General features: G+C 40.4%; 1 protein-coding gene across 3 annotated transcripts in view; it reads left to right on the top strand.

Moving 5' to 3' along the window:
* Positions 1-21,214, top strand: part of JAG2 (jagged canonical Notch ligand 2) — a 74,211-nt gene that overhangs the window by 13,547 nt on the left and 39,450 nt on the right. Inside the window, exons 1-2 of one of the 3 annotated variants that reach the window (XM_052783389.1) lie at positions 10,354-10,453; positions 15,271-15,325. Coding sequence is in view for 2 of the 3 variants with exons in the window: in XM_052783387.1 (XP_052639347.1) it covers positions 15,271-15,325 (55 nt within the window). In the remaining variant the exon portion in view is untranslated. Of the gene's footprint in view, positions 1-10,353; positions 10,454-15,270; positions 15,326-21,214 lie in introns of those variants that run through there. The other 2 variants (XM_052783387.1, XM_052783388.1) reach the window with 2 other exon arrangements.

Below are 21,214 nucleotides of genomic sequence, written 5' to 3'. Positions count from 1 at the left end.
CTCTGGTGCTCCCACGTGTATTTAACTAAGTGTGCATGTCTGTGTGCAGAATCCTTGTTTAATCCTTTATTCAAGTTCTTTGTGTGTGTTGATCTACATGAAAGAACTTGCACCATCTATTACAGTGGTGACTTATTTTTCTGCTCAACTTATTCCTGTAAATTTATGAAGAACAGCAAGATACAGATATAGCTTTGGTTGTGTCTGCAGTGTCCTGGTTCAGAAAGCTGAGGAGGTTTTAAGGGAAGGTAAGCAGCTATCTATGAAGTTGAAATAAGGTGTTTTTCTCCTGTTTCCCTGCCAGCCTCTTCAGCACGTGCAGAAATTCAAAACTGAGCTGGTGTTCAGTTTGGGGCTGAAATGAAGGACAATTTAAGTGTGTTTTCCCCTTTTTCTGGATTAATGACATTTTTGTTACTAGCCGCGAGGAAATCTGTCATCTGTTTGATAAGTATCTTGTGTGAATGTGAAGTTCAAATTGACTGAAACTGTCTTGCAACTCATGTAGCAATAAAACCTAGACATTTGTGTTCCTTATGGTGAAAGGCCTATGACAATACCTGTGCTTGAAGCCAATGCCATTGGAGAAAAATGATGCATCTTGTGTGAAGTTATATGAACATTTGATCAGTCAGCTGTTGCCATCACTGTGGGCCAGGGAAGCCTTTGCCTCGTACTGTCCTCTTTCAAATGTGACTGATGCTGCCCATCTAGCTCTAGAGTTGACTCACTTGGGTAGGACTGATGAGAGAGTTGTGGAGGACTTACAAAAACATTGCCCTAATTTCTGTGCTCCCTTAGGAACAGAAGTTGAGTATGGGCCTCTTCTTCCTAGGGCGAGACATCCAGGCTCATTAGTTTGAATTGGTTTTGTAGGCATTTGCGTTTTTCAAAAACAAAGGGAAAGACTAGTGCTATCAACAGCTAACACTATTTAAAAGGATTAAGATTAAAACACTACTCTCTCTTCCTGGGAAAGTTGCATACATAGAACTTGGGGGCATATCTATTTTTTCTTATATTTGCCTACCTTCTTAGTATGCATATTTCCAATACAAAAGAGTGCATGCAGGTGTTCTGTGTTTAGAACAATAATTAAAGTATGTTATTACATAGTTAGTTTAATTCCCTCTTGACTTCAAGTTGAAATTATAATGATGCATGGTTTGAAGTGCCCAGAGGACACTAATATCCATGCCACACGGAGTGTGGAGGGAGGGGAAAGAGCAGTATTAATTACTAGTTCATCTTTGAATTCTAAATATTAGCATAAAACAAGTCTTGTACTAACCATTAATGGGTCTTCATGGTTGTTACATACACTTCAAAAGAGGCAATCTAGCTACACTTTCATTAATGCAACAAGAAAGTGTACATATAATGGGCTTAATTTATCTTGGACTTCTTCCAAAACTTTTGGAAAGGAGTAGGATGTGGAGACTTGGTTAATATCAAGTTTGTCTGAAACAGTTCAAAGGTGGTAGGAAGGCTGAAAGCTTCAGCTTAAATCTAATAAAATGATGTTAAGATGGTACCCAGCTGTCTGCATGGTATTGTACAGGTCTCTTTCCAAATGACTTTTTTTCTCTGTTATCTAATTTCATCAATACTTTCTTCTGTTCTTCGCTATTGGATTAACTCAGTGGATTTCTGCAAACTGCTACTGCTAGTAGCTTCAGCTATGGTAGAAAGGACTGTATATTAATAGCTGCAAAGTCATGGAATTATCTTAAGATGTAAATAGTTTGTTTATTTCCTTCTATGTAATGATCAGGCAGAATGTCTATTGAAACTTAATTCTGTGACCCTCTGTCTAAAACAGTGTTTTCTGGTAGGTTTCCACCTTATCTTTTTGTCCACTGAAATTGGATGCTAGCAGAGAAACATCTGCTGGAATTGCTGCTCTTTTGTCTGTAACTTCTGATTTAATCTTACTTTCTAACCTCAATTAAAAATCAACACCCTTTGTTCTCCCCAAATAGGATGGAAGGGAAGTCTATTGTTTGAGGTTCTAGCAGGTTTGCAGGGTTGATACACGTGGGGTTCATTTCAGTTTCCTTTCTGCTGCTCCTGCTCTAGAACTGTCAAAAAGAGAAACAAAATCTGGGGAGGTTATGCTAGGTTCTCCCATCTGAGAAACAGGTACAATACAAACTGTGGCACTTGTTTGACTACCCTCAGGATGTTGTCTCTTCTTTTTGTATGGTGGTAGTATAGCATACCAAATTCTATTGTTTTGGTAGCTGTTATATTTAAAAGAGTTTTGTTTTGGTAATTGGCTTTTCTACTATCTGATTTCTTGTAAGTTATAGAAGGAAAGCTTGTTGATGCTGTTTTATATCCCAATCTGCTTTCCAGAGAACCTCATTGGAACAGGCACATTAACACCTATATCAAAGGATATTTAAAGATGGGTTAACTTTTTTAATTTTTTAATCAGATTGTGTGAAGGTTTAGTGTATAGAGATGTGTTAGGTAAATTAACTAGCAGAGGGGAGCTGTGGCATTAGGAAGGATGATTGAATGCTTTCGAGCACTGGTATTGGCTGGTTGCACTAGCTCTTTCGTGTTCTGCGCTCATCATTAGCTCTGATCAGCTATTGAAACAAAGCTAAGGGATGAGCAGGATGGTTTGTTAAGATTCTGGTTTTAGGTGGATTTTGCATTGTGTACTTATCCTTCCTTATAGTGTCAGTTGTTCTTCCACAGCAGTCACGTATGAACAGAGCATTGCAGCGCTTGGGCAACTGTGGAAGAGCTGGCAGTTGGGAGAAGTTGTCCTTTTTGGGGCCTGTTTTCCACATGCCTAAAGCTTTTTTGTGGGATGCTAGGCCTCTGTCCAGCAGATCTAAGGATCACCTCCAAGATGCAGCCAAAATCTGCCATGCTCTTTGTAGATGTGTGTGGTGGGGTGGGCTTCCTTTGCATAGAAGAAAAGAAGTTTTACTGAATTGTTGAACAATAGTGAGTTTCTGGAAGTCTTTTCCCATGACTTGTTAGAGACCTGAAGGAGAAGGTCTTCTGTTGGTACTGACCGAAATTGTTTAAGGTGTTTTTTTCCCTACTGGACAGTGTGCAAAAGTTCAAATCAAAAAGTTTACCTGAAATAGGTTTATCTCAGGAGGTATGGCTCCGAAAAGCCTGTGATGTCTGTGATGGGTTGACCCTGGCTGGATGCCAGGTGCCCACCAGAGCTGTTCTATCACTCCCCCTCCTTCTCAACTGGACAGGGGAGAGAAAATATAACAATGAGCTTGTGGGTCGAGATAAGGATAGGAGAGATCACTCACCAATTACCGTCACGGGCAAAACAGACTCAGTTTGGGGAAAAATTAACTTGATTTATTACAAATCAACCGGAGTAGGGTAATGAGAAATAAAACCAAATCTCAGAACACCTTCCCTCCACCCCTCCCTTCTTCCCGGGCACAACTTCACTCCCGGATTCTCTACCACCCCCCCAGCAGCACAGGGGGACGGGGATGGGGTTTACGGTCAGTTCATCACACGTTATTTTCTGCCGCTTCATCCTCCTCAGGGGGAGGACTCATCACACTCTTCCCCTGCTCCAGCGTGGGGTCCCACCCACGGGAGACAGTCCTCCACGAACTTCTCCAACGTGGGTCCTTCCCACGGGCTGCAGTTCTTCACGAACTGCTCCAGCATGGGTCCTTTCCACGGTGTGCAGTCCTTCAGGCACAGACTGCTCCAGCGTGAGCCCCCCACGGGGTCACAAGTCCTGCCAGAAAACCTGCTCCGTGGGCTCCTCTCTCCACAGATCCGCAGGTCCTGCCAGGAGCCTGCTCCAACGCGGGGTTCCCACGGGGTCACAGCCTCCTTCGGGAACCCACCTGCTCCAGCGTGGGGTCCTCCACGGGCTGCAGGTGGATATCTGCTCCACCGTGGACCTCCATGGACTGCAGGGGGACAGCCTGCCTCACCATGGTCTTCACCACGGGCTGCAGGGGAATCTCTGCTCCGGCGCCTGGAGCATCTCCTCCCCCTCCTTCTTCACTGACCTTGGTGTCCGCAGGGTTGTTTCTCTTACATGTTCTCACTCCTCTCTCCGGCTGCCGAATACCGCCGTCCCAACTTTTTTCCTTCTTAAAAATGTTATCACAGAGGCGTTACCACTATGGCTGATTGGCTCGGCCTTGGCCGGCGGCGGGTCTGTCTTAGAGCCGGCTGGTATGGGCTCTGTCGAACACAGGGGAAGCTTCCAGCAGCTTCTTACAGAAGCCACCCCTGTAACCCCACCCGCTACCAAAACCTTGCCACACAAAACCAATACAATGTCTTAATTCCTGCTTTCCCACCCTTGTTCCTTTTCATCTAAAGTGTGTTTCCCTAGGTCACTAAGGATTCTGATCTCGGCTCAAATTCTCAATCTGTGGTATCTGAGCCCTGGACTGAGCCTATAGTGACTGTCAGGTACATTGCTACTGAGGCAGACCCAAAGGGCTAAGTGGATATATCTACTGTTTCACTTTATCAGGAGTACTGTAGGTATCCATGCAGAGTATCTAGGAGCATCTGTTATAAATCTAGGCAATCAATCTGGCTTGCTCTGAAGAAACTGGATCTTATTCCTGTAGTTTGTGTCTGGGATCTTGAGTAATGACAAGGATTCCTTACAGTATTTGAAGATAGGTTTTACAGATAGCAGTGTTAAATTTGAAGTGGTTCAGTCAAGTTAGGGAAACTTCTGCAATAAGTCTGTGACTTTTCTTTTGTTTTTTTCCCTTACAGCTTTAAAGTTCTAACACTTCTTTCTTGTTAGCTGGTATTTCCAGACTGTCACAGATGCTCTTGCCTTCACAGCTTTTGTGCCAGTCATGGTAGCCTGATCTTCACCCTTCCTATTTTATTCTTCCCCTAATTCCCCCTGGAGAATATAGGTGATATTTTGAAAGCTGTTTTTTTCCTTCTTAGACTGGTTCCTGAGGGACTTGAGAGGTCCGGCTTTTAATGGGGGAGGCATTTCTTGCTTGTGCTTCAGCTAGTGTGGAAGAACATGTCTGTCTGAACTGTGATACTTGGCTCGGTGACATATATAGACAGTGCAGAATCAATTTCTTAGTGGAGTAAGAGTAACTAGGAATAGCATCAGCCTTGATCTATGTTACATGGATGCCAGTAGGGATTGGCTTTGACGACTGTAAATAGAATAGCTGAAGTTTGGAGAAGAATTGCCTAATTATTTAGTTACCTTTTTGTTTAAACCTCAGTTTAGTCTTCCCCAGGACAAATACTGGTTTTCTTATAGTTAAACCAGGACTTTTATCACAAATATACTGACAAATTTTTGTGTGAAAAATTGCTATAAAATCAGTAAGCTTAGTATTTCACTTGGCACTTGTCAATCTTCAGTAAGTTAATAAATGATAAATGCTTGCTGCATTTTTCTTATCTTGCCTTGGATGACAGTATGTTCTGCTTTGTGTCACCTGACTTATCACTCATAAAAGACTGGATTACATTTTCCTGAGGGGAAGTTTCAGAAGCCTATGGTCCTCTAAACCTTTATTCCAAATAGTAAGATCTCCCAATTAATAGCTTTAGCTCAGCTTGTCTTTTTTCTGAATAGCATTTGTTGCATCTACTGCAACAGGTACGTGGCTTGCTCTGCGTGTATTGTATTACATGGTTTGGTGATTTTTGCAATTATTTTATTTCATGTGACATTTCACTATTGCAGAAAGGAGAATCTTGATTAGATTTTTCAATTACAACTTCTTCTGTCACGGCTTTCAAAGAGGAGTTCTGAGGTGTAATTATAAATCTAATTCAGAACTGGGTTTTGTTTCTCCTTCCCTTTTTCTCCTATAACATTCCTTGGTCACAATTTTGATTACCCTGGGATAGATACTAATGGCTTGGGCAGGTGTGTAAGATTCTACACTGTAAATTTTTTTTAGTAGTCTCTTTTTTTAATGTTAGCCATCAGAAAAAGTGGAATACTTGCTTCAGAACAGCACCCATACTGAAACCAGAGTTCAGGGAACATAAGCAAATGTTCATGGAAGTCTAAGGCCAAGATTATGGAAAATTTCTTTTCATTCTCCCAAGCTTTGTTTTCAGCCTGGGAACTTCCTGAACTAGTTGTGATTGGTGTCTCCTAAGTATTTGTGCCAGTCTGCCCTTGGACCCACAAAGCTCTTAAAACCACTTTGCCCTTAAGCAACCTGTGTAATGTTTTGCCAAGCTTTGCATGAAGTGCCATCTTATTTTATTTCTTTTCTTCTGACCATGGCTCCTGTTAGCTTAATTTGATGCCCTTTAGTTCTTGTCAAGAACAAGAAAATGGATGATCTATTCCTAATGATCCCCAGGGCCTTTTATAGCTTTGTAGACTTCTATCACATACTCCAGTTATCTCTCTGCCAGGCTGCGGAGTTTTGACCAGGTCTTTCATTCCTTTCATCAGAATCATTTGGTTCTCTGTTCCTTCTTGTTGCCTTTCTCTGGACCTTTGATTTCCAACATTCTTCTCTTGGGGGATGCTATTCGTCCCATCTCTTGGGGGAGGGAGAACAGAACCAAACTGCTTCCTTCCACCTTCAGTTACAGAATCACACAGTGGCATAACATTAAATGTCTTTCTCCTTGTTCTTCCCCCTGTTGTCTAGCCTCCCTTTCTAGCCAGGGTGCACTTTCCAGCTGACTTCTGAATGTTGAGTAGTTAAGACATGGATGAGGGTGGGAAGCAGATCTCTTGATCAAAGAAATTGTGTTGAGCTTGTGAAGGGAACTCACTTAGCTAGAAACAAGCTGGCTTTGGTGGATTGAAGGAGTAACCGTTTATGGAATTGACAAGTCACAAGATGTATTTTGTGAAACCTTGTTTATCAATACAAATTTGCATAGAAGAAGTCACAAGTGTCATTAACTCAGGATTATATGAGGCGCTCTGAAAATGTGTTTACATTCAGCAAGGTTGGAGGTTTAAATGGCAAGATTTGAAATACTGTATGCCTGTTATGACAATTGGCACAAAGAATTCTTAAAGATACTGTGGAAAGAGAAAGAAATGATCAGTAAGATTAAAATGTGTATATGTTAGTCTAAGAACTGGTTTCCAGACCTCCTAGAATACCACTATTCTAGTTACTAGAGTAAAATTGTAGTTACTGATCATTCACCTAAGATTAAATTGATTATTTTTTTCATGAGCATTTGTGCTTGCTCAGCCAGTTGGCAAAAAAAAAAAAAAAAAAAAATTCTGTCACCCTTGATGTATTGATTAGTTTTATAAACCAATACTTTTGTTGAGACTTGTGATACACAGGAGATGACTAGAGGTGGCATAGGCAGAAGGCATTTGCAGTAAAATAGAAGTGTTTCAACAAAACTGGTAAATGTGGTAATGATAGCTTGTAGTGGTATTAAACATCGATATTTTTCTCGTTTCTTGCTGGAAAGTCTCAGCAAAGGTGAGTTATCGCAGGAGCCCTTGTACCTGAGTAGCTAAGATTTCACTGATTGTTTTGGGGCTTTTTTTTGTTTAGTTCTGGAAGCATAAGGAAAACAAATTATTTGGAAGCCAATCCGATGGTGTTTGTTCAAATTTAAGTGACCACAGTTGACAGCTTGGACTTCAGAGTTGGAACTTAATCTCCCCGATTACAGCAGAGATGTGTATATGCTGGAATCAGGGGAGGGGGGATGGAGTAGGGTGGGGATGAGTAGCAGACAGCTATAAAAAGCAGAGGCAGGAATTACTTCTATTCCACAGGACTAACATTGCTGCTATGTGTGTAATGGTGAAAGGCACTGCTTTAAAATAGGGATGGGCTCTTCTAGAACCTTAGTGTCCTGTGAGCTGAGAGCAGCTAGCAGATCAGCTTTTCTTCAGATGAAGTCCTGACATGACTACTGCTGGGTCAGATCTCCTGCAGTTTTTCTAAATAAGAAGCTAATAACTTGCTTCTCGCTCTGTGAGAACTGTTAGGTGCGTGCTTCCCATTCACTCAAGGATGCTGCTGCTCTGCCTGCAGCAGCTGTCTGACAGAGGGTGCTATCAAAGGTCAGGGCCAGTACAGAGGTATTGGGAACAAATACTCGTCTCTAAGATGTCATTTGTCCCAAGGTTGAATTGGCTGAGATTTGCTTTGAGTTTCTGTATAGGGTGCTAAATTAAGAGAAGCTTGCGGAGTCTGTCTTCTGTTAGTTTAGCTTCTCATATGTGGATGGAACTCCAGAGAGCTTGCTCTTTGCTCTGTATGTGGTCTGAGGTGACTGCATTAATGTTCTCCCTTGAGGAGCTCTAGTCGGACACATGGCATTTTGGTCTCTTGTGAGATACCTGAAAATGGGTCATTGTTTCTACAGGCTAATATGTGACTTCAGATGATTTTTAGAACGCCACAGCTAAAACGTTTGTTGTCCCATGATATATCAAGACCCCCTTATATCGAGAAGCTCCTGCTGCATTCTGCCATTGCAGCAGGATCAGAGTTATCTTCAAACCTTCACTTGAAGATCTTCCTACAGATATATCATCTGGTAATGTATGTCATGATCTAGTAGTTTGATCCTCTTGGAGAGAAGCACACTGTACTCCTGTTTCACAAAGCACTGGGCACTGCCAAATTGATGTTGTAATACCCCTTTGAGTCCCTCCTTGAAGTTGTTTTATCTTTTAGATGCATGCAGCTGGTTGCTGGTAGGATTCTTCCACCTAGTTGATGGGTAATTTTCTTTAACTGGAGGTGAGTCTCTACCTGGGTGTTAAATTTGATATATTAACTTCAAGACTGGCTCTGACTTATTCACCTGTTGTTTTCATTTGTGCTCCTTTTGCAATGAAATGAGTCTTAATAGTCTAGACATCTAGATTTCCCCCACCACCCCCATATGCATACACACATACACACCCCTCCAGTTTTGACTTTGCTTAGTTCGGGGGAGGAGTGGAATGAAGCGTTCAGACTCATGAAGGTGGAGATACCAGCCTGTTGGCTGTTAACCATGGCAAAAAATACCCCACTCTGCCCCAAAGTTTTGCAGACTTCCTAGAGATTGTCAGGTGGGGCTAGTTCATAAAGAGTTCCCCTCACACAACAGTAGGGCTCCAAAGTTTGTAAACATCATCCTGCTTTTGTGACTGGGCCAAGAGGAGTATAACTGCAGTAATTGCTCTCAAAGAGAAGGCTTCAACTTGCTCAACTGCTTTCTGCTATCTGCTGCCGATGTTTGCAGTACTATAATCCAACCTTCCACAGCACTCCTGACAAAATGGAATTGTTTGGCCCTGGTTTCCAAAGGGAAGGCTTGTGTTTAGGACTCGCTGTGCTAGTGGTGCTTACTTCTCAGATGAAAAATGAGGGTTTAGAGGATGGGCATCTTTATGATTTTGTGTGGTGGAATGGCCTCTGCTTTCAGCAGACAAGTTCTTGCATGTGAGTGTGGCTGAAATATCCTTCAAGTCTCAAAAAACAGCCTCCTTACTGCCCCCCCCCCCCCCCCCAAAAACAGGGAGCATTTTTTCCTTCAGTAAAGGTCTCCATTATAATGTCTGCTTCTAAAAGATCAACCTGCAGGCTTGTTCCATCTGTCTGCCCTTAAACCTGTGTTGAGGATGAGTCCTGGACCTTCTCAGAATCTTTCTTCATTTCTTCCTTACTCCCTTTGCACTTCTAGTTTATTCATGAGGAAGTTGTAAGAACTTGCCGCAGAGCTCCTGGGGAAGGAAATGGAATATGCTTGCCTTGAAGTCAGCTTTTTAGGCTGCTTGGGGGAGGGGGAGAGGTGCTGCAAAAAAAAAAGGGAGGTGGGAAGCCCCCAGACCTGTGCTTGCCTCACTTGTCTGGGAAACCGAGTATGAGAGTTGACTGTGCTGATCAAGACTTAATGGACTTGGTTGCAAGAAATATTGGTGATGACTTACTTATTCCAGAAGTTAAGAAAATTAGACTAGTAATAAGAGTAGTGATATGCTGCTGTCCTTTGACCTGCTTTTACAGTTGAAATGTTCAAATACAAATGTTGCCTATCCTTGATTGAGGTTTGAAAGGAAACTGTATTGACTGGTGATGAGACCATGCGTTTACTGTGTGAGTATGGAACAGGAAGATAAACCTGGGCTCTGGATTTGTTTAGGAGCCATGCTTTTTTCTACTTCATAGCCGATTTCTGATTTCTTCCAAGGTTTTTCCCCTGTAGAAACTCCAGTCAGTCCTTTTATTCACATGAAATTGATAATTCTTTGTCTGTTGGAATAAAAGTATTTTAATACACAATAGCATGTTATTGATGCAGAAAACGTCAAGTACTGATTTCAGCTCAACCTTCACTTTTTGCGTTTTTCAGACTTTGAGTTGGAGAATATAAGTTCTATACCTGACTGAAAGTGCTGTCAGCAGATTGATCATCTTTCTTGGGATGAAAAGTCTGACATGTCTGGTTTGCCAAAAAAACCCCACCTTTTGAGTGTTGATTTGCAAATATCAAGGTAATAGTAATAGTTCATGAAAAGACAATGCCAAACCAATATTACAGGTCTTGTTTCCCCTCTCCCCAGAAAGGAGGTCGCTGGGATAGTATGGGGAGTGTTTTGTTTAGTGTAAACAATGGAATAATGCTTTGAAGTTGCTTTTGTCAACCCCAATCCTGAGAAGAAACACAACTGAAGCAGCATCACCAGGATAAACAGGCTTAATTTGTATCTTTCCAAACTACTTGGCATATCTGTTTAGTTAACTCCTACAAAATGGTTCTTTCATAAATCTGTGCTCTTCTGCAGAAGTGTGCTGATGCTCTTCTGACTTGTAGCCTTTAACATCTTCTGTTTTTTTATTTGATGAGCACAAATGGTGTCTTGTGTTTAATTCTGTCTGGAAGATAAACTGAGACACTAAAGTCAGTAGAATCTTATTTTCAGTGCTGTATGTTCACCCCCATCCCCTCCCCCTCCAATCTGTGCCATGGTCACTTTTAAAATATTTTCTAAATGTTTTGCTAGTACTAGTTGAAATTAATAACAGATACTACTTCGCAAAGCTTTTCTTATATATAAGAACAGGCTGGAATGTGCATGTCCTGCTGTTGTGAGGTGCTAGTCATATCAGCCTACGGCAAGAGTTCTGCGCAAGTTAGAAATGCGGGTGTGGTGGTGTGTGTGTTTTAGGTGTAAAAGACTCATGAATTTGGGCCATTCTTAGGATACTTGTTAGATGTTAGAAAATACAGAGTTTTCTATTAGATTTATGCAGGAACTTGAACACACTTATATCTGTATCAATAGCCTTCTTACCTTAAATAGGTCTTAAGCTAGCCTGTTCTTATTAAAGATACATCAAAGAGCCAATACACCACTGGATGATGTGATGGGTTTAACGATTTGCAGTATGGGTAGACATTAGATTCTGGACAAGAGCTAAATTAATGCAAGTTCTGGAATTGTTTTCCGTATGCACAATTTAAGACGGACGTTGTCTGGTGTAAGTATCTGTGCTACAGAAGAGTGACTTGCAGCTGGTGCTAGCAAAAGATGTGCTGGGTTATCTTGTGTTAGACTTGCTGTTGAAAAGTACAGAGATGACTAATGCAAACCAATGGTAGACCTTTTATAAAATGGGTATGTCCATTACGTAAGTTAAAAATATTCTTCAAAATTTATATCCATTAGTGTTATTCAGCCTATAGCTCTTACTCTGGTTATTGGGCAGGGTTACAGTATGGGTGAGTGTATGGATATTAAAATTTCCACTAATAAATGTTTTTGATAGTCAAACAAATGTTTCTGATAGTTAAGCAATAACTGGAAAGCTCTCAGGGAAGCATACCATGAATATACTCAGTAACACAGATGCTTCGTTCTAAGTTTTCAGCTGTTCTCTTAAAGCAACGTGCAAAATTCTAAAGAATTTAAGCAGATCTAGTGCAAGACTTGATGCTTGTGGTGGTAGGAGAGAGGGTTTTTTTGAACCAGTAGATTAAGGATCTGTTTCCAGTTTTGAGGTGTAGTAATTGCAGTGTGACAATCCATCACGCTACCACGGAGAGGAATTCCTCTTCAAAGTTATTGACTAGCTGGAGGTGAGGAAGAGGCAAGAAGTTGTGTTGGTAATCTTAACTGTCTTCTCCAGAGGTAGAATAGCCACAAAAATCAGTTTATCATCTGGTTACATTCTTACTGTCTGTTAGGGGTTTTTAAGGGTGACTGTGTAACTGTCAGTAGAAAGCAGGAAGTTGCACAACTGAGAAGTGTCCCAGCTGAAACTGATCTTCCAGTAAACATGCATTTGTCTATCAATACTGTTTACTGCCATTTGAATAACATCTCTAATCTGCAAGTGTGACTACAAGCCTTCCTAAAATGTTACACTCCATGTGCTTGCTCATGTGTAAATGGCCAAGTGCTAGCCCATTAGCCCATAAGTAGACATGTGGAAATGAGGCTATGGGATGGCAGTAAGTGAAAGGATTTAATAGTCTGGGTCTTGTCTTTGTTGTGTATGTTTAAGCTTTTTGTAGATGGGCTTACAGTTCTTGATGGTCACCAGTGGGAGGATGGTAAAAGCAAATGCTTGAGATCAGGCCTGTGGAACCTGGGGCTTGCAGAGCCATGTCCTTGCCCTGCCTGCCACCAGGAGGCAGCACGAGCTGTGCGGGCTGCAGAGATCAGTTATTTGGCCAGAAATTCAGTTGTTCCACATCTTGGAAGAAGAGCTGTGTGCCAGAGTCATAGTTGCTTGTAATGTACTATTTTCTATAAGGCAGTAGAGGGATATTTTCAACTCCAGAGTCTATGCCAGCTTAGATGGTCAGATTTGCCACCATGGAGCTATGGGGCTCCTTATTTTAAGCATCTTAAAATTGGTAGAATGCCTCTTTATCCGTGTTCATACTTTCCAGCATGAGCATGCTGGAACAGTGCATCGTGTGGAACTCTCTTGATCGACAAAAATTCCCTAGCATCCTAGGCAAAGATACAAATCTGCTTTCAATTGGAATGACGGGAAGGCATAGTTGACTGATCTGTTTCCTAAGACAGCAAGTCCAGCTTAAATTTTTTTCTGCCTTAGCCTGTGTGGGCAGTCAGATGCAACGGCCAATTTGCAGTAGGAAAGACCAGCACTTTCATAAGATCAGTAAGTGGACATCTGGAAGCACTTGAGCACAATTTTGTACTTCTAATACAAATCAAGGGAACACAGGAAAACTGAGGGATATGTTAGAAGATCAGTTGTTAAAAGCAGGAGAGGTGGATAACAGAGCTTTGGATCATGTACTGATTTGCAGAATTCTGCCTAGGTCAACACATAATTTTGACGCAAAGAAAGGAGACTTGCAATTGCCAGAAGATAAGGTTACAGCAATACTATGTAGTACCTATTTTCTGATAGGATTCACTCTACATTTATTTTTCAGGTAGCAGTTTAGGAGAGGGGTGGCAGGTAGTGTTTTCAGAATACAGTAGGATCCTATGCTGCTTCTCTAAATGCTGAGATTGGGGTGGCAGGGGAGAGCAGGGAGTTGGAGGGTAAAGCTACTGAAATGCTCAACTAACATTTGTTTTCAAAAAAATTTGTGGAGTTATGAGTTGTGCTATGTTGTCATACCTTAGAAGTAGAGGCCTTTGCTTTCTCAGCTGATCTCTATCAGTTGGCCTTTTCTAAAGGCAGTTCCAGCTCAAGTATGCTGTCCAGTATAGTCACTGCTGAGCTTCCTTTTTCGCTCCTTCCTTGAGTGTAATAATGGAATATCGTCTTCCCTAGCATACATCTGAAGTTGAAAGTACAGAAGAAAGACATTTTTCAAAGGCATAGTTTGTGGTTTACATGTTAACGTAACTAAGCAATAGAAAAATACACACTCGGTTAAGTACACTTCTGAACAGAGTGATTCCTTGCTGCAGTCGTGAAGGACCTCAGGCAAAGAGCCCTTCTGCTTAGGGTGCTGCACTGATCTGTTGCTGCTGCTGTTCTAAAATGGGGAGCTTTCAGTGTTATGATCAACTCTCCTTGGTGGGGAGGCGAGTGGCATACAAAGCACTTATGGGTTATCTCAAAGTAAAAATATACATCTCTTGCTGTAACAGTAAAATAGTTCTAAGCACCCTATGAAAGATAGCTGAATTCTTACATAATCCTCTTCCTAAAATGGTGCTCTTAATTTCTTGGCTGAATGTCCCCAGGTCCATGTGAATTCATAGGTTGTTAGCCTGTGAATTCTGTGCACATTAAGGCTTGGCTCTGCTGTATTTAAAGAGCTTCAGTTTTAGGTGTGGCTTGCCTCTAAACACAAAGATGTATACATGAGGGTTTTAGGATAGTGGTGCACTGACTCTTTCTGTTGTTGGAGGTTTTTTCCTCAGTTTTAAATGTATGTGAGAATCTTGGTGTTAACTTGGACAAGTTGGAAACTATCAAAGCTGAAGGGTTTGACAGCTACTCTTGTTAAAACAGGTAAACATTACATGTATGTGTAGGGAAACTTTTTCCTAAATAAGTTTAGTATTTGAATATCAACATCTATCCTGTATATTTGGTCATAAACCCAAGTAAAATGCCTGAAGCCTAGCTTTAGCGAACTAAAGCCTTCATGTTTTTTCCAAATAATTTTAAAACTGTCTGAAATAATTCTTCTCCTCTTTCCTTATGGGGAAGTATAGTACCAAGTATGTTTCCTTTAACAATTATGTTTCTGCCGTGTCTTTTGCAGGTCCTTTTTTCACACTACCCCTTTCATGAGAAAGAAGTCTAAATTCTTGATAGATGCAGTGTAGATTTTTGTATGTTTCTTCTTTAGATACGTTTTTCTAGAAAACAGCAAACAGATCTATTATATAGAATGATTTTTTCATGTGCTTCCTAAAGGATGGGTCTGATTTTATTCCTTTTTTTGGTCTTCAGTTGCTTAAGTCTTAAATATCCTAGCTGTTTCCCAAGGTTCAGAACCCCTCACTTCATTCAAATGTTTTAGGGCTACTTCTGAAAAGGATTTCTGTGGCTAAGCAAAGCTGAGCATTAGCTGCAGTGGGAGGAGAAGAAGAATAATTCAGTCCTTGGTTGGGGGAAAGGGGGAGGTATGTTTTTGTTTTGCTGTTAGCATGTTTTGCCCCACAATTTTTAATGCTGTTATATTTCATGCTTTTGAGAAGATGCCTTCAAGGGCTTTCACATGACAGCAGAGAAGTGAAATTTTTAACTGCTTTCAGTTGGCTTTCTTGTAGCAGCAGTATCTGCTTATTGCAAATCACTGTTTGTGTCTGGTGTGTAACAGTAGTATTTTATTCTATCTAACTGGTGTCTTGTTTCTTTTCAGAGATCGTTCACATTAATAATAGAAGCATGGGATTGGGATAATGATACAAAAGGTGGTGAGTATTTATGTAAAACTTGCAGTTTTCACTTACTCTCTGCTATGTGTACACAGATTTGGGGAGGAGGGAAATGGTATGCTGCTGCAATTAGCCATCCCTCCAAATGAGTCTGAATGCAAGCCTGCTATCTAGATAAAGGGCATGTACAAATCCAAGCAGTGAATATTGGGTTAGGAACTGTGAAAAAGTATTACTGATAGGAAAAAGAATGGACAGTAGTAAGTGAAGGTTGTAATACATGACTCTTAATTATTAGCTTTAAAAAATGTTTAAAAATCGTGGTAGGCCCTTTTTTTTTTTTTTTTTTAAAAAGAAAATTGTGTTGTAGAGTTGCACTTTAAATTCTCCTCAGTTTACCCATAACCATGTTGTGCAACAGTTTACATTATCAGGTAAACAAATAAGCATTCTTGCTCCACATAAAGAAACCATGCTTGATGTTTTGGATTAAAGTGTTCTAAGTCATGTTATGATTCCTTCTGTGTTTGTTTCTCCTCAAGTACTGAAAGTTACCTTGCATTTCTGGTCTGTAAATGGTAATGGTCAGTATCAGAGCAGAGCTATTGATCTGAAGGAAAAGCAAGATTATTGTATAAATACTTCAAAATCTTGTGGAGGTGCTGATTGCCATATTGTTGCTAAAGTAGGACTCCAGCTTGAACCTACTCTTTGGTAATGGCTTACAAACATGTCTTAAAATAATCAATGCTTTTGGCTATGTGTTAAGTGAACTTCAGACTTTAACGTTATGGTTAATGATGGACTATTTAACCTTGGCTTGGATCAATATAGAGGAAGAAAGTGTTTGAACATTAAGATGGCAAAGGTTTATGTCCCAAATCATCATCAATTTCTAATTATAGGTTCCATTCTGTGCTGCTTCACTGACCATCCTTATCAAGATGCATCAAGCATAAAAAATTGGCAAAGTTCAATTGATTTTAAGGCTGTGTTGAGTTTCAAGGTCCTTTTCCTTGAAGATTGGGATCAGTCCCATCTCCATTTTCCTGATAGACATTCCTAACTTAGAGATTTTTCTAACATACTCTGTCTCCAATGACAGACAAAGTAATGATGAGTTTGTAGTTTGTTCCCGAGCCCACCCTCTGTTAGAATTAAGCTTCTTGTGTCTTGTTGTTTAACAGCTCCTTTAACCTTTTCTAATAGGTATGTTTTCTTTAGATCTCTGCTAATTCATGTTGCTGCAACCCTTCAGTTGGTCCACACCCTTCTTGAATGGCTCTTCCCAAAGCTGGACATGGTATTCAAAATGAGATCTTTTGTGCTGAGCAGTGTAAGCCTGAATCTTGAATAAGTTTAGATATCCTACATAGCAACAGATCGGAGGCATCCTTTTGAATGCCTTGTTCAAAAAGTATTACATGAAGTTAATTCCTTTAAATAGTTTCCAGCTTGGGAATGATTTACCTAGAGGCAGCTAGTACAGCAAATATTGGAATATTCATGCCCTAGCTCTAGATAGCAGATCAACTCATGAGATGGTATAGAAGGGAGTGAACATGAAGAGCCTATCCTGCAAAACAGATCTGTATGCATTTAGCTGCTGAATTTTGTTTTTTAATAAGCTACTTAATAAATAATGGTCTTGTAACTTGCTATGTTTATGTCTTAGAATCTGCAGAATCATTCTGCAAACCTGTAGCTTTAAAACTCAGGTTTCTTTTTAAATACGCCCCTGATAAGGGAACAGTCACTTTAGGTTTCTGTTAAGTCTTTCTTAGCTTTTTAGTTTTTTAACATGCTGTAACAAATCTGTTTACTTGCGTTGATGTAATTTTTTTTCCGTGAACTTCAGACCAACAGGATATATAGTGTCTTCTGGAGGGTCGGTGGGCCATCTCCTTAATTTAAGTTTCCATGAACTCCGGGAGTCTGTATGTGTCAGATGACAGTTTAGCTCTCATGAGAAACTGCTAATGGAGGGTGAACTTCCCTTTAATATAGGCTGCCAGAGAGGTGCTGTTAAGTTGTATTGCATCTGAAACCTAGAAGGCTTGTCATGTGAATTTAGGAAGGCTTTCTTGGCCTGTAATTTGGCAGAAGACTTAGCTAAACGCTTGTCTTGGTTAAATGTTTCAGTAGTCTGTTTACTGATTCCATGATACAGACCTGTTGCTTTGCCATGCTGCAATTTAGACTTGCGTGTTAGATTCCTAGGAAGAATTCTTAATGCTGAAGTTTTTCATTTGTGGTGTTTTTTTGTGGGTGTGGGCCTTTTTGTTTGTTTTTTGGGTTCTTTGGGTTGGGTTGTTTTTTTTTTTGAGTGGTCTTGGCAGGGAGTCCTCCAGTAGGTTTTGCCTTGTGAATCTGTCAAGATGCAAAGACACTACTTACCTTGTATTTCTGCAAGATCTACTGAACTGCCAAACAGGGACAAATCAGTAAAAATTCATATCTAAAAGAATAGGAAGGGGAATATGGCAACTCCTCCAGAGAAAAGATGAACAATATCTGCATCCTCGAGGGGTGAAGAGAGTTATCTGTGGAAAGCTGAACTCCCTAACATATCCTGAACATTACGCTGATCTCTGGATCAGGTTACATGTGTCTTCTGTTGCTACTGTAAGAAAGATTAATCAAAGTAATTGCAAGAGTCTGTTTATAAGCTGATTAATTGGTTCCAAAGTCAGGTTTTGCTTTCCTTTAATGGGTATGAGTAAGGCTGAAAGTTAAATGCAGGTCCTGTGTTCCAGCTTGGACTGTCAAGTGGGTATTTAAAAAAACACAAAACCCAACACAATAACAAAAAACACAACCACCCCCCAAAAAGCCTAAAAAAACCAACAAACAAACAAAAACCCCCCAAGCCTGGAAAGAGGGGTTTCCAGTGAACAACTTGAAGGTTTTAGAACAGCTGTCATTCATCCTTCCCTCTGTCCTAGCATCCTATATTTTTCCTTGCACACATCGAAAGCAAGGCAAGGGTGCTCGGAGCAGATCTGTGAAGTACCATCTCAAGAACAAATCTGCCAGGGCAAGTGTTTCCCCAATACTTACCTCAAACTACAAACTCTAAGAGGGGCTTTCAGACACTGATTCCTGAACTACTCCTGTGCTTTTTTTCTCCTCTGTGCAGCAGGGTTGGCTTGGAGGGTAGCTTGTGGCAGTATAGTGTTACCACTTGTTTGCTTTGGGAGAGTGGAGGAGGGAGAGAGGAAACTGCCTTAGATACAAAGTCACTGTAAAGGGCCTGTTCTCTGTCATCTGTCATAGCAGTTAACTGTTTTCCAGGTAAGTCATTTGACTTGGCAAACTTGTAGTTGTATAGCAGAAGTCTTGGCAACACCTAGCCCAGTGCTGCCATTACGAAGCAAGCTGGCATCTTCATGTGTAAAGTAACTTTCCATTTGACTACATGTCTACTGCAGGGATGCGGTAGTTGCCTTCCTCTTTCATGTTAGTCTGCAGGAGACTAATCTGTCCGTATAGCTTTTTGAAATGGTTGCTTGAAAAATGCTGAAGAGAATGTGCTTCCTGAGCTGGGCACCTCCTGTTCCTTTGGGCATGAAGTCCATACGCTACTGTGTGTGTTTCCTTGCAAACAGCTACCAGCATCACTTTTTGTATTGCCCTGTGACTGGCTTATTGGGAATGTCTGACCTCTGCTAAAAGTTAGGGTGTTGATGAGCAGTGTTCTTGTTTAAGTGCAGTAATGGTTCCTGACTGCACAGTTACAGTTAGATACTCTTCAGATGAGGCTTTCTCTTCCAAAAATCACATACTTTGGGAACATTAATTAAAGAACCACCTTTTAGCCATTATCTCCTTTTATGCAAATGTCTGTTTCACTATCTGCTTTTCTAGAGAGGGTTGTAGAAAACTTCTTAGTCATCAAGGAAGAGAAGCCTTCTGAGGTGTGTTGGAGGGAGGAGGTTCTAGTAGTGTATGCTGCTTTTTTGACCAAGAACCAGACAAATTCAGTTACGCAGCTCTTTGCCTTTACTGAGGGCTAAAGGTTAACTTGTGTGAGTTCCTAAGGGGAATTTTAATGGTAAACCAGATGCAGGGAGCAAACTTGTCTCATCAAAACAGTTAAATGTGGGACTGAATATCTTCAGAAACACTTTGGCATTGTGGGGGAGGAAGGAGGAACCTTGACAAACATGTTCCTCCCTGCAATTACAGATCTCTTTGGAAGATGCACATTCTATTTGGGATCAGTTTTAAATTTGAAGTAAAGCAGAATTCTCATACTTACTCTGGTATTTAAGAATTTAGCATTAGAAACTAAATGTCTTGGAGTTGATTTCCTGATGCCTTTTGTGGTTCAGGGTGAATTATTTGGCTTGCTTATTTAGGCTGTTAAGCCCTACTTTTGCTGATATAAGCTAGAGGAAAAGCTCTTAAGACTCAGAATACATTCTTTTTCAGAGGAGTTTGTGAAGATAAAGTTTGAGTGTTCAAAAAAAAAAAAAAAGCACTAAGGGGTTATTTCCCCTGTTCTCGACCCCAGGTATCAAGAGGACTGTTCTGCATAGGTATATTTGCAATGGCTGTAATGCTTGTTCCAGCTGTTTAACTGAGTCTGAATCTGCATTAGCCTGAAGATGCTTGATAAGATTTTTATTATATAAGTCAATCCTTTAATCTCGGGACCTGTTCTTCAGTCCATCTGATGCACTTTGAGGAAACAGTTTTATAGCAGTGGCTGTTGCAGCCGTTTTTAATGAGCCTGTGTTGCTGATAGCTGGAAAATAGCTCTATAATGCCTATTTGCTATTTGTTCAAATTCTTTGACCATTCAATGATTCAGCATTTTTCCTTTACAGTTTTTCAGATCAATAGTCATTAGAGAAGAATAAGATTATAAAAGGATGTTGAATCTAATCATGAAGCTTTTAATGGTGGCTGGTGGTATGATAGATATCCTGTTTAGTCAAAAATAAAATGCAGGCAGCCTTTTCTAGCTTGCAGGTTTCTTGTCCACTCTGCTACTGACCATGTGCTGCTGGATGACAGAGGAATTCACATGTAGGATTTAGAGAGTTAAAGAACAGGGATAGACATCAATGTGTCTTGTCTAGCCGTAAAATGTTTTATGCAGACTAGTCCAGGCAAGCATGAATTGTAGCCTATACATGGCAATACCACTTTTAATATTAAAGCAGAGAGATACTTTGAGTTCTTAATAATTGGAGAACCTCTCAATGCTTAATTAAAACAGCTTTTTTTTTTTTAAGTTCAATATTCTTTAATTTTAAGGTGAAAGATTTTATGGTAGAAGCAAGCTTGAAAAAAGATGTTAAGATAACAAAAATACATTGCAGAGCCCACTACTTCTGTAGCTTTCCTTTTCCTTTAATGTTGGAGCGACTGAAAACTGTTGCTTGAGTCCTTTTACATACTGAGGAGGAAGTGCAGTTTTGTTAACAGATGCACAGGATACTTCTATGCTGTCAATAACCTCCTAGGTGAGAAACAGTCACTCATTTGGTTTTATTTTCTAAATAGATTAGGTTAATGACTTCTAGAAAGAAAGTAGGTGACATGCATTTGCTGAAAAAGATAGTTTAGTATTGCTTGCTCCCAGCTTGGTGTGTTTTATATTATTAATAATCTGAAGTTTAGACTTCATCTCTCTACCATTACAGCCTCTTGCTGTGTGCAAGTTTTTGGTTCCTCATTTCTTTTAACGTGAATTTTAAAGAATCTTTATTATTTAAAGAAGATGGACACTGAAGCTCTGAGCTGGCAATATTATCGCTATTTCATAAATGGGTGTGAAATTCATGTATACAAGTGGAGCTTGTGTACCTTTTTCTTGTCCTTAAATAGTGCTTGGAGTTCCAGCTACAGCTTGCAGAGTCACCTAGAAAAACTCTTGCAGTAGGATGTTACCAGATTTGTATAGTGAAAACATTTGAA

This window comes from Harpia harpyja, chromosome 3, assembly GCF_026419915.1.
Source record: "Harpia harpyja isolate bHarHar1 chromosome 3, bHarHar1 primary haplotype, whole genome shotgun sequence".
NCBI lineage: Eukaryota > Metazoa > Chordata > Aves > Accipitriformes > Accipitridae > Harpia > Harpia harpyja.
Note: the sequence above shows the minus strand (reverse complement) of the source record. Positions and strands in the feature narration are given on the sequence as shown.